Raw genomic sequence first — 14644 nt, forward strand, 5'->3', positions numbered from 1 at the left:
CCTTTCGCTGACACAGTATCTTCAACAGGGAGATAAGCAACTTGTGGTATTCACTCGTGGAAGATTCATACCATGTAGTCATCTCATCGAGCCCCTTTGTTTACATTCTTTGATGCAACACTTCCACCAACAAGAGTACCAGGAAGTAACTAAGTGCACTACTGTCAGTGGTCCTTGAAGCAAATAAAGAGAAAAGGCTAACGAAAGTGTTAACTGCAACGACAACCTGATAACTCCAATAGTTGTTTACACTGTATGTGTGGATACATTGGGTCTTGCTTGTGTGGCATAAAATGGACCCAGTGGCTCTCGAACTTCAGTCCTAACAGTCATCTAGATATATAATACATTTAACATTATAATTAATATTGTGAAGGAAACAACATGGCCTATCTTTTTGTGCTTGATAAAGCTTAAGTAATACAAGGCTTTCAAAAGGTGATAAATTTTTTGAAGTAGCTGTAAAACTGCCAAGTATTTTCATAACGCGAACACCATTATTCAATTTTGAGATCAGATGTCCCTAGAAAAAGTACAAGCCAATAGGCCATCCAAAAAACATAGAGCGAGAAAGCAAAAGCTGATACAAAGTACTAGTAGTAAACAATGACCTGCTTTCTTGTACAGTAAGTATCTTATAAACAGAGCAACTGCAGGGAAACGAAGGCTTTCAGCTTAGAAGAACTAAGAGGAAGGAACCAACAAACTAGTTCAAAACTACATCCTCGGCAGTGGCCATCAACAACTCCACAATTGTTTCAGCTATCCAAAGGGAAATTTTGAGACTTCAATTAATAATGACCAAAATGAGAACATTTTTCATGGATAGGTAGTCAAGGATTGAGGGCAGGCCTGGCGCAGTGGTGAAGTCCTCCCCACTTGTGCCAAGAGGTCCTGGGTTCGAACCAGCCTCTCTGCATTGCACTTTGCAGGGGTAAGACTAGGTTCCTATAATCCCTCCCCAGACCCCACCTTGTGTGGGAGCTTCTATGCACTGGGTCTGTCCTTTAGGTAGTCAAGGATTGCACTGAAAACTGCAATGGTCATTTGAGAACATAATGATGGAGTATGCAGACATACTCTATCTCTGATATTTGAAACCATTTGCAGAAATGCCCTGATCTCACACACTCTTGGTTCCATTATGTGTGCCAATATGATATGAGGATGGACATGTTCACCATAGTGCGATGCTTCCTTCTCTACTGGAATGGTGTGATAGACATACAAAGAAGTCACAATCAAATTATCAGTTTCATATGGAATTAGCGACACTAAATTGACATGTACCAGACATACTAGAGCAGACAACAAACATCCAATTAGGCAAATAACACCGAAACAGAAATTACTAGCTGACTGCACAGAGCATAAACTCTGCTGCGTCATACACAGTCACCAATTCTCATAGCCCGCTCTTGGTTTATGTAAATCTGAAACTGGAAGGCACTTCCCCTCTGCAAGCTGCTGCATAGTCTTCAGCAAGGTGTGGTGCAGCTTCCTTGTGAGGGCATATGAACTTCTCCACAAATTCTTTCTCGCTGATCATGACTGCTCTATAATAGTCCCGGTCACGATCTAGCAATCCATTTTCCTTGAGAAACTTTACAACGTAGTGCCGGGGCCTGAGTCGGCCCTCTAGGCTGTAACTAAGCATTACTGGACGATGAGCAATGTATGTCGGTTCCAGCCCGACCTCAGAGACGAGGAACTCTGACTTGCTCTGCAGCATCTGGTTAGACCTCAACAGCACAGATGGAAACTTGGAGACAACAATGCCGACCACAGCATCTGACCACATAAATGTCTTCTTCAAGTGCTCCACTTTGGTGGCGATCTTCTCGTTGCTGAGGCGTGCAACAGCATGCAACGCGTGTCTGAACATCTTACAGCCACGAGGCACACCAATACCTTCAGCACGTGCCACCATTGCCCGGATGCGCTCCATGCTGGAGGGGAGCAGCCATGGCTGAACGATGCACAACTTGACAATGTGGCAATCACTTAGCCCGCACTCCCGAAGGAACGCAGCATTGGGCTTGACCACCCGCTCGAGGTCGGCCGAGAGAAGGCCGGCGCCGCGCTTGAGCACCCGGAAGAGGCCCTCGGAGGAGTCGAAGAGAGGCAGGTAGTAGTGCAGCTTGGAGAGGATGGATCTACTGCGGAAGCGGCCGCGACTGAGCTCCGCGACGTTGGGGGCCAGGGTTTTCTCCACTTTGGCGCAGAGGAACTTGGGGTCCTTGGCGACGAGGGCTGCGACATCGGCGGTGGAGAGGCCGAGACCGGCGAGGAAGGAGAGGACGGCGTCGGGCTTAGCGGGGGATTTGAGGTGGGAGAGCCTGGCGGAGGCCTTGGCGGCCTGTGGTCGGGTGAGGCCGCAGGTGGCGACGAGGTAGTCCTCGACGGCGAAGCTAGGGTTGGGGAAAACGGCGGGCGCGACGGCGGAGATGAGGCGGTGGAGAGGGGAGATGGTGGAAGCGGGGGAAGAAGGGAGGAGTTGGGTGAGGATGTATTTGTGGAGGCGGAGCATGGTGTACTGCTGCAGGCGGCGGCGCGGCGGCGCCGGCGGCGAGGGAACGGACGCGTTGGTGCGAGCGGAGAGACAGAGTGGTGATGGTTTGCGTGGTCTGGTTCGACCTTGTTGCTGACAAGGTGACCCCACCAATCAGTGTCGATCTGATGATGGGCTGAGCTTTTCTTTTAGAGCGCTCATATGCACGAATTTCCCTCATCTTTTGTTGTGGTTCTCGTGAAACAAATACTACTTGAGTGTTTTTCCTTTCTATTTCTTTATTAGTATTTAAATAGAATAAAAATATACCCTCATAATATGTTGTACTCCAATACAGAACAGACATTCCCAACCTAGCATGGTTGGTCTCCTCTGATACATGCTCAGTGTAGACATCCTGAGTGCATGCATTTGATGTTGTTTGGTAGCAGTTCATGCATTGAGACATGCTAAGCCAAGACTCTGTTTGGCAGTTTGCATCTGTTTAGACATGTCAGTCGGTACTATAGCAACCGGTATTTTCAAAAAAGTGAACAAAACATTTCAAAAATGCGAACAATTTTATAAACATGAAAAAATAACATTTTTGAAAATTTAAACTTTTTTGAAATTCTAATGTTTTCTAAAATTTAAACAAAATTTGAAAGTGTGTTCTTTTTTAAAACTTAAACAAAATTTGAAAATCTGAACATTTTTTGAAAAATCATTTTTTTTAAAAATCCGAACTTTTTTCAAAGAATTAAACAAAATTTAAAATTCCTAACATTTTTTATTTTTTTTACAATTTTTGAAAAGCTGAACATTTTTTGAAAATTTTAACAAATTTTTGAAATTCTGGACATTATTTGAACAATTTGGTATTCTGAAAATTAAATCTTGTTTTAGAAATTATGAACATTTTCTGAAACACGTTGTCGCTCGCTTCGCTCATGCATGTTGACCAGTGAACGGCTGTTGGGGTGTTCTCTCTTCGTGCATGCTAAGAGGGTATTTGGATTGAGCTCGTGGATACTGAGGAGGCCCTGTGCAGGCTACCAAACACTGAAAAGTGGATCGAGAAGGAAACTCTTGAGCTCATGCACCCTTCATGCACTCTACCAAACACACGCTAGATTGTTCTGACTGCACCCACAAATGCAATCAAGATTTAAACCCGCCCATCGAGTGGAACAATGCCAATCAAACACGGTTGTAACAGTTTTTTTTCCGCAAAATGAGTAGAAACACATGCATGGTGATACCTGATTGCTTACTCCATGGGCCTGTTGCAGTTTGGCATTGTGTTCATTGTTTGGCACGCATCGCTCGAAGTTTAGAGCATCTCCCAGCCAGTCCTGCTGGGAACGGCTGAATCGGCCATTTTTCTCTCACCTAGAGGAGAGTAACATGATGCCGAGCTGATGCGAGGAGGGGATATTCACGAAAATGCAGTGGGAAGAATTGGGACACCTCGTGCCGAATCAGACACCCTATGTAGCCCACGTCAGCTCGTCCCAATTTCCCCCACCATTTCCCCCCTTCACGCTCTTCATCTCGGGGCGATTTCGTCACCAACTGGCAGGTAAATTGTGCATCTTCTCCTGTCAGCAGTAGACGATGGCTGCACTTCATCATCCTCCTCTTCTCCGATGAGTTTCGTGCACCTCCCTGCTCACCATTGGCTGTAAGTTCTATCACTCCTCCTTCCTACTCGATATAACTTTGGTCTATGAGCACGTGCTAGGGATAGATCTATGAACAGTGGTAGCATTGCAGATTGTCGATCTGCGACCATGTGATGTTGTGGTAGATAGTGATGATGGATTACTCAAACCGTAGGTTTGGTACTAGGGTTTCATGATGTTTTCCATTTCAGCTACATCGTAGCTGTGGTGGTCGACTTTCATGCCTGCAACTCAATAGTAGCACTCTTTTGTGGTTGTGGTATGAAATGTGCTCTGAATTTCGTTGAGTTTGAAAGATAAGTTACTCGAATTTGAAAAAAGTTCATCAAATTTGAAAGAAAATATTCATCAAATTTGAGAAAAAAGTTCATCAATTTTGAGAAAAAGTTGATTGATTTTCAAGAAAGCATTCACAAATTTTTAAAATTCTTCGAACCAGGAATAAGGAAAAAGAAAAAAAGGAAAAAGAGAAATGTAGGAAGAAAAAATAGGGTTTGCTGGCAACTCGACATGTTTCAATTTCACATTCAAAGAAAAATAAAGGTGGGCCCATTTTTTGGCACAATTGTACTCACCACGTGTTGTTTTCTTAGCAGGCTTTTCTTATGATAGGAGCCTAAAAAATGGCATCAAGGCCTGAACGGGCGTTCGTGCTGAACAAGAGAAGCATTTTTCTTCAAGATAAAAGCAATTCATTACTTAAGTAATAATGTTCTTACCATCATTTATGCTGATAGTGCTAATCCCCTGAGGACTATTTGCACCGAACGAGAGAAATGAAACGTTCGTTTTGTGTGACTTTTACTCATACCTGACGTTCGGTAGTTCTCGGCTTCTTTTTTGTTTGTGTTTTGTAAATTTCAGTTGGTAAATAATGTTGCCCATATTTCTAGAGTACATCATTGCTGATGAATTTTGCTTGCCAAATTGCAGCTGCCATTACAGGAGAAAATCAAAAAATCAGACTTCACCAATTAAGGCACGATACATTCAGAAAAAAAATTAATCTTTCACTTACTATAGGTAGTTTGTTCACTTGGGTGTAAGTCAGGGAAGAAGATTCAGAGTAACCTGAATTGCCATGGTTCCAGAATCTTGCAATTATTAAGCCTATTCTGCAATTCTGGAAGCAAAGTTGTTCATTATGTTATTTTTCAGGTTTTCATTGTAACATACTAACTCTACATCAGTAACAGAAGATTAACCGGAGATGAACCAGCCGATACGTAGTAGAGATTCGGCACGCAAGAGATACAAGACTGGAACACTTCACACCAAATGAATGGAAGAGCACTTTGATTCAGGAGTTAGCAACTGTCAGTTCATTGCCTTCATGTAGTAAGTTCACTAGTCAAGTTTATTTATCTACTGTAAATGAGTATGCATAAATGTTGGAGAAATATATTCCAGATATAAGAATGATGCAAATCAGCTAGCATTTGCACTTGAATTTCATCACATGCCTACAATACATTTTTTAGATACTAAACGCACGCTCTACACTTCAAGGTAAAACAGTTTTTTTCCGCTGACAGTGACACTATAAAAATGACAACCTTTATGAAAATATGCCTATTAATTTTAATATACTAAATTGGACATTTATGAAAAGGACAGTAGAACTTTTTGCTCAAAATCCTCTAATCACTAATGTATTTAAGATAAGAAAGTGATTTCTCATCATAATTAGTTAAGCCTAGTCCCAATGTTCTGAAAACATAACAACTCTTGTCATACCGATGCTGCTATGATAATGGAAAATGTTAATACTCTTCTTCTGAGTATAATAATTGTGGCTCTGAAGAAGAGTCTGAAGTGAATCGTACATAAAAGTTTAGCCTGCTAGCTTCTAGCATCATTGCTGTTAACTTACTGCTCTAATTCGAGTTAACTTGGATCCTGAAAGATGTCTAAATGCTCACTATGCTTCACACTCGAATTGGGTATACTAAGTTTCAGAGTTCACACATGGAGTCTGAAAGATTCAGAGTTAACATCCAGATCTGATTCAAATTCAGAGCTCAGAGTACAAAAATTGCATAATGCGTACTGTTTACATGCATGTGTGATTAAAACTGCTTGTACCCAAGTGAAGATCCAACAAAATGCAAAAAAGATTAAAGTACCAGATGCTAGTTTATTCACATCAATAGTAGTACAATACTAGAAGGATTACTTAACTTGCAACATTCAAAAAAGAGAAGTAGAAGCCTCCCTTTATAGAACTCATGCCACCGTCAGTCCATTCTTGTCAATGAAGCGTCAAGGCATCATCACCAAACAGGGCCTTCAGAATCAAGTATAATACAGCAAAGACATAGCTCCCACGTTTTGTCACGTTTCCTGGAAGAGAGAAAAGCACCATCAACATCCACTTTCAGCACATTTCACCTGGAAGAAAGAAATCACCATCCACATTTAGTAAATCAGCATGCCCCTATTGCCCAGACACTTTTTGCTTGAGGAAAAACACCACATCTTCTTACCTGGTGGTAAGTCGCTTCATTGATCAACCTGTTCCCCTCGCTGTCATTTCATTAATCTTGTTTCTATAATTTCGACAAGCACCAGAGAAGGGACCATCTCCTTTGCCTTACTGCAAGCACATACCAGAGATCTCGTTTCTTCCAACTTCTACAACTTCACATTAGGAACAAACATATTGAAAGGCAATGCAACTCTCGATATTGATCGGGTGCACAAGCACGTATATAAGTACAAGGAAAGCCCTCAGCCTCATATATACAAGGAAACTAGAGGCGGGGCCGGTAGGAGATTATCCTAACCATATACATGCGTGTAGGCCTACATAATATGTTCAACCCCCCCCCCCCCCCCCCCGCGCAGTCGATACGTCACCTGTGACGCATAGACTGGACCGGAACTCCTCAAATGTAGGCGTCGGTAACCCCTTGGTCATAACATCGACAAACTGCTGAGCGGTGGGAACGTGAAGAACGCGGACGCGTCCAAGAGCCACCTGCTCTCGCACGAAGTGAATGTCGAGCTCGATGTGCTTTGTGCGACGATGATGAACGGAGTTTGCGGAGAGGTAGACCGCGGAGACATTGTCACAGTAGACAATGGTGGCCGTCGAGACATCAAGTAGCAACTCTTGGAGAAGCTGCCGGATCCACGAGCACTCGGCGACGGCATTGGCCACAACACGATACTCAGCCTCGACACTAGAGCGGGATACCGTGGGTTATCGTTTAGATGACCACGATATGAGCGAGGGTCCCAGGTAGACACAGTAGCCAGAAGTGGAGCGCCGTGTGTCTGGACAGCCAGCCCAATCGGCATCACTGTAGGCAACAAGGTCGGTCGAGGACGAGGCCGTCAACGTAAGACCCAGAGCCGTGGTGCCGCGGATGTACCGAAGAATTCACTTCACCAGGTTCCAGTGAGTGTCGCGAGGGGCGTGCATGTGGAGACACACCTGCTGGACGTCGTACTGCAGGTCCGGCCGAGTGAGTGTCAAGTACTGAAGAGCGCCGACGATGGGGCGATAAAACGCCGCACCCAGCACGGGCAAGCCGTCGAGTGCAGAGACCTTGGCTTTCGTCACTAGTGCAGAACCAGACTTTAGCGCCGGTTCGTAACGGCCTTTAGTGCCAGTTCGACAACCGGCACTAAAGAGTGGGGACTCAAGCCCCCCCCCCTTTAGTACTGGTTCATCACGAACTGGCGCTAAAGTGCCACCACATGGCACAAGCCAGGCCCGGGTGCGTGTAGGACATTAGTACCGGTTGGTAACACCAACCCGTACTAAATGTTTGGGCGTGTTTTGGTTTTATTTTTTTATTTTTCCTTTAATTTGGTGTTTTCAATTTAATTTAGTGATTGTTATACATTATAATGAGTTGTTAAATCATTAGGTGAAAGTACCGCAGATTAGTTTCGACTGGATGCATGTGGATCCTAGCTAAGTGATCAAGTATATGCCATATCCATATTATACTTGATCACCTAATCAGGTGATTAGGTGATCAAGTATAATATGGATATGGCATATACTTGATCACTTAGCTAGGATCCATCCAGCTGAAACTAATTTGCGGTTTCTTTCATAAATGATATAATAACTCATCATCATCATCATCACACTACTAGGAAAAAGCCTATACACAAAATCTTAGCAGCAGCGCGGGTCAAAAAGGAGCGCTGCTGCTAATTAGTAGTAGCGAGTGTGCGGAAAACTCGCTGCTGATAAGTTTTTAGCAGTAGCGCGCTCTGTGTAAACCGCGCTGCTACAAATATCCACCGGCGGTGTTCACCGAGCTCCATTTAGCAGTAGCGCCATTGCCCGAACCGCGCTACTGCTACGGATATAGTAGCAGCGCGCTTTTATTGGGATCGCTGCTGCTACATTTCAAATTGGCAATTTTTTTGTCACTGTTAGCAGTAGCGCCGTTGCCCAAAGCGCGCTGCTGCTAATTCTTTAGCAGCAGCGCCTTTCTTCTCCCGCGCTACTACTAACCCGCACCAACCCACCACCTTTCCCCACCCGTGCCTCCCATCCCCCTCCTCTTTTCCCTTCCCCCTACCTCCCCCACATGCTCCCACTCTCACTCTTCTTCTTCCTCAATACTTCTCCCCCATTACTCTTTCTCTTCTATCCACCTTTCTCTCTCTTCATTACTCCTACCTAACTACACCACCTCCATTAATGCATCTCCTTTCTCTTTTTCCTTTCCCCTCCACTAGTTGAAGTTGTCTCCTCCCAAATTAGCTAGCTAGGTAGATGTAGCATTTAGTTAAGTGACCTATTTGCCCCCTAACTAGATCTATCTTTGTCAAGAAGAGCTTTGTGCACTTTTGATCTCCCTACAACATCATCTCCACCGTGTGCTCGATCTCGATCGAGAAGGTGATGAAAATTTCATGCTTTTGCAAAATGAAAATATGTTTATGTGTGTGTGATATGTTTGTGGAAATTGTGTGTGTGGCACGCCAAATTGTGCTTTTGAGTTGCCTATGTTTTGCCGAAATGTCGATTTATTTCCGTTTCGGCGAATTCCGGGCAAACTCTAGATCCATATATGTCCTATTTTTAGGGAAGGTCATGCCAAATTTTTGTATGACTTTGATGCATGCATGCATTTTTATAATCAATTTGTTTATTATTACCGTGCAGAGTTGACGATGGTCAGTGGAACGATGGTGGACAGGTGGTTGCGGTCGGCGGTGCAGGACATGAAAGAAAATAACCGGACAGAGGTTTTATGTCCGTGTCGAAAATGCAAAGGAATAGTTTGGCTCGACCCCCATGACGATGGTCGTGTCGAAGCGCACCTGCTCATGACTGGTTTCATGGATGGCTATACGCGGTGGATAATTGAAGATGAGGATGACGATGTTGAGGATGCCGACGGGGCAGGCAATGATGACACGGGGCAAGACGAAGAGATGATCGATAATGGCGGCGGGGAAGAGGCCGGACATGGCGGCGGAGAAGGGCCGGACATGGCGGAGGAGAAGGGGCCGGACATGGCGGCGGAGAGAACGACATGGACTCCATGCAGCAGAGTTCGTCGGTACTAAGTTCAATCGTGCGGGACCCTCATGTTCAAGCATTGCTTCGCAAGGAGACGAGTACTGAGAGAGCTGCTTCTAGAGAGGAGGCTAAGCTGGAGCAACTGGTGGTAGACTCGAACACTCCATTGTATGATGGTTGCAATCCTGAGGTGACCCGCTTGAGTTTCACGCTCCAACTCCTGAAGACGAAGGCTAAAAACAAATGGACCGACACTAGCCTCGATGAGCATCTCAAATACCTAAAGGATGTTCTTCCCGCGGGTAATCTATGTCCTACTAGTGTTGATGAGGCCAAGAAGATCGTGTGCCCTCTTGATCTGCCACACGTTAGATACCATGCATGCATCAACGATTGCATAATTTATCGGAAGGAGCACGCGGAAAAAACAAGCTGTCCGGTGTGCAATGCTTCTCGATACAAGAAGGCCGGGAAGAAATGTCCCCAGAAAGTTGTATGGTACTTACTGATCACTCCCCGTCTCCAGAGGTATTTTGTAGATCCCAAGGAAGCAAAGCTAATGCGCTGGCACGCGGAGAGGAAGAAGCCCGACGATGGAGATGATCCGAAGCTGAGACACGTGAAGGATGGAAGCCAGTGGAGAGCGTTGAACAGCTTCTATCGGTATTTTGAATGTGATGCAAGGAACATCGTGCTCGGCGCGTGTACCGATGGCATGAATCCGTTTGGCAACCAGAACACCAACCATAGCACATGGCCCGTCTTTGTATGGATGTACAACCTCCCCCCTGGTTGTGCATGAAATCGAAGTACATTCACATGAGCATGCTTATTCAAGGGCCGAAACAACCAGGAAATAATATTAATTTGTATCTGGGGCTACTTCAAGAGGAGTTAGACACGTTATGGAAAACACCGGCCAAGACATGGGACGCCAGCAAAGGTGAGTATTTCAACATGAGAGCCGCGCAGGACTATCTCGGTTACGGATATGTGGCAGGCCAGGTGTGCCATGGATATTGCGGATGCACGCGGTGCATGGATGATACGACGTCTCAGCAGCTAATGTCAAGGAAAGATGGCGGGTCTGAGAAAATCGTGTACATGGGGCATCGAAGATGGCTTGAATAGGACGACCCGTGGAGAAACCGTGGAGATCTATTCAATGGTCACGCTGAGCATCGAGGACCTCCACGTAAGCGGAGCGGTGCCGAAATCGATGAGCTGTTGAAAAACTGGAAGGAGTGCCCCGCACCGGGAAAGACGATGAGAAAGGCGCCGGAGCCGCTGCTGAAGGTATGGAAGACGAGGTCTGTGTTCTGGGACTTGGAGTACTGGCACAAACTCGATACACCTCATTGCCTTGATCAAATGCATATCTGTAAGAATGTCCTTGAGAGCTTGCTCGCAACACTGATGAACATGCCGGATAAGACCAAGGATGGGCTGAAGGCAAGAAAAGACTTGCAAGATTTGAAAATTAGGGAAGATCTGCACATGCCGCCCCATAAAATGTCAGACAAGATAGAGACGGAGACAGAGGCACGGGAGAAGAAGGGCAAGAAAATAAAGAAAGAGGATTATTGCCCCCCTTCTTGCTTCACCTTAAGTCAGGCTGAGATCAATGCCTTCTTTAAGTGCCTTATCGGAGTCAAAGTTAGTTCCGGTTACTGTGGCAAGATAAGCAGATATCTAGACACGGACAAGAAAAGGTACAGCGGGATGAAGTCTCATGACTGTCATGTGATGATGACGCAGATACTACCTCTTGCCCTTAGAGGGATAATGGACAAGCACGTCCGTGACACGCTTATTGGTCTCTGCAACTTTTTCGACGTCATCTCTCGAAAGTCGATTAGTGTGAAGCAGCTCCAAAGGCTACAGGAAGAGATCGTTGTGATACTGAATGAGCTTGAGATGTACTTCCCGCCCGCGTTCTTTGACGTGATGGTGCATCTGTGTGTCCATATTGTGGATGACATAATAGACCTGGGGCCGTCATTCCTGCACAACATGATGCCATTTGAGAGGATGAATGGGATCATCAAAGGATTCATTCGTAACATGTCCCGTCCAGATGGAAGCATCGTCCAGGGCTATTTGGCACAAGAGTGCATCTCTTTCTGTGAGAATTTTCTATATGGCGCAGACCAGCCGCCTGGTGTTAGTGTTGGTTTGCCCGTTAACAAGCACGATGGGAGGCTCGAAGGAGATGGTCACTGCAACGGTCGCAGGGAACTGCACGTGGCATACTCAGATCGATGCAGCGACTTTGACAGAGCAAACTTGGTAGTGCTACAACACCTAGACGAGGTAGATCCTTTTGTGGCACTGCACAAAAAAATTATCACAAAGAAGTATCATGACCGGGGGGTATGCAGGACGGACGCCGAAGTTACTAGAGAGCACAACTCCACTTTCCTGCATTGGTTCAAAGAGCATATTATTGCTAATCCTCCGGAGGAGGGCTCTAAGGACGGATTGCTCATATACGCCTTAGCACATGGCCCCTCGCCCAACCTCGTAACCTATCAGGCATATGATATCAACGGATACACGTTCTACACGGAGGCCAAAGATATGGACAGTGATGATCAGAACTCAGGGGTGACGATGGAATGCATGACCGGCAGCGACAACGGCGCAACTGAACGATTTTATGGAAGGGTCGAGGAGATCTGGGAGCTTGACTACTCTAGACTGCACAACACGACGATGTTCCGTGTCAGATGGGCTAAGAATGTCGAAAGAGAAAGCCGTATTTTCGCTACCATGACTATACCCGACGCCAAGAGCGCTACCGTGAACACTATCGCAAAAAACGAGCCATGGGTACACACTAAGCACGTGACACAATGCTTCTTCATAACTGACCCGCGCAATCCCAGCCGTGGTGTCCTGAGGAGAGGCAAAAGGAACATCATTGTCATGGATGGAGTCGCCAACGAGGAAGACTATGATCAGTACGACAACCCAATGAGGGAAGATGACGACGATGATGATGTATACGTCAAAAGAAGAATCAATACTACATTACCTAAGAAAAATCATACTCCATGGAAAAGGCAAAGTCACAATGAGGGGCTCAATTATTCTTCGACGAACAAGAAGGGAAAGAAGCTGACTCAAAAACGAAAACGTCAGCAGTGAGGAAACTTATGTTATCGGTCAAATGATGTAATATATATATATATATATGTTCCTATTTTGTATATACACTTAGCCATTATTATGCATGGGTCCAATGATGTGTAATATATATGTTCCTATTTTGCGTACATATTTAACCGTCAAATGATGCAATATATATCGTCCTCCCTTCGTTCACTGCCCTCGGGAAATAAAAGTGGGATAAAATAAAGGAAAAGGAAAACTGGCAGTAGCGAAGGTAGTAGCAGCGCGTTTTTCCTAAACCGCTACAGATACTGAAGTTAGTAGAAGCGAATTTCGTGTAAAGCTCTACAGCTACTGAAGGTAGTAGCAGCGCGTTTTGTCCAAATGCGCTACTGCTACGCCCACTTAACCCAAAATTTTCACCCGCCCTGTTTCATCCCGCCTTCCCCCACCCCAAATCCCCACTCTCCCCCGTCGCACCGCCGCACCCGACCCGGCCCCGGCGCTCGCCCCCGACTCTGGCGCCAGCGCTCGCCCCCGACCCTGGTGCTCGCCCCCGACCCGGCCCTCGCCCCCGACCCCGACCCCGGCGCTCGCCCCTGACCCGGCCCTCGCCCCCGACCCCGGCACCGGCGCTCGCCCCCGACCCCGGCACGCTCGCCCCCGACCCGTCGGCCCTCGCCTCCCTCCTCTCCCCTCCCGGCCATCGTCGGGCCTGCCTCCTCGCCCCTGCACCCTCTGTAAACACCCCCCCTCTCTCTCTGCTAGGGTTCTTCGGTTATTTACTTAGGTTTTAGTTAGGGCAGTATGTTAATTAGGTTATCTATTTAGTTATGAATTTAGCTAGGTTTCAAAATTTGAACTGGACATGTGATATGTGCAAATTTGAACTGGACATGTGATATGTGCATATGTCATGTTTTGGACATGTCATGTTTGGAAAATGATCCGAGTGGCCTATGTTACGTCGGAATGTTGATTCATTTCTGTTCCGGTGAATTTTAGGCGCTCGATATGTCCATTTTTTAGCAAAGGTCATGCCGAAATTTCTCGTGAATAAAGGCATGATTTTGTGCTACATAGTTGGCATATCGAGTGCTGGCACATAGATTTCTTTTTATGTCATTTATCATTTATTCATACTTTTAGAAATAAATGCGGACACTTAATCATAGGAAACATGTCGAACAACGAAGAAACTGGGCCTTCTGACCAAGATGCAGACGAGATGGATTATGAGGGTGAACAAGAGTACCTCGACTATTTGACTGCTAAGCAAGGTTTGCAGGTCGGCCTCGATGATGGTAGTAACACCGACATCGACACCGACAGCGCCGGCACCGATGGCGGCACCGAGACCGGCGGGGAAGGTACCGGCCCCGATGCCGCTACCGAAAAGAGGAAGCATAAGAAGCAGAGGATACGAAAACCTAACAAACTAGCGATTGGACGACTTGTGATCACAAAGATGGCACTTGGCAAGTTTGAACCGTTAGAGCCGGAAGAACCTCGCAAGTGCTATGGGAACCAAGTAGGATGCATCGTACGGGAATGCGTGAGCATCAACGACGATGACTTAAGGAGTAAAGAACATTTGACGCAGTTGCTCCTAACAAAGTTGCACAAGAGATTCAAGTTCCCCGACCGGGATGATAACATAGAACAACCGTGGGATGATCCGAAGATGAAAAAGATTAACAATCACGCCATGGGCATGTTCAACAATGATTTGGCCTCCTGGAAAACGAGGGTGAAATGAGCTATTGAGGTTGATGAACCCCTGTCCAAGATTCTGGAGGAAAATCCGACACTTACGGAAGAGGAGTTCGAAAAGTTCAAGGACACTTGCGCTATCGA

At 45.9% G+C, this 14644-nt stretch overlaps 1 protein-coding gene across 1 annotated transcript; it reads right to left on the reverse strand.

Moving 5' to 3' along the window:
• Window positions 1-1232: 1232 nt before the first annotated feature.
• LOC123135750 (uncharacterized) lies at window positions 1233-2641 on the reverse strand. Its single transcript, XM_044554956.1, has one exon. The coding sequence runs from the start codon at window positions 2528-2530 to the stop codon at window positions 1424-1426; it is 1107 nt and encodes a 368-aa protein (XP_044410891.1). The 5' UTR covers window positions 2531-2641; the 3' UTR covers window positions 1233-1423.
• Window positions 2642-14644: the final 12003 nt, after the last annotated feature.

The sequence above is a fragment of the Triticum aestivum genome, chromosome 6B (assembly GCF_018294505.1).
Source record: "Triticum aestivum cultivar Chinese Spring chromosome 6B, IWGSC CS RefSeq v2.1, whole genome shotgun sequence".
Classification (NCBI taxonomy): Eukaryota; Viridiplantae; Streptophyta; class Magnoliopsida; order Poales; family Poaceae; genus Triticum; species Triticum aestivum.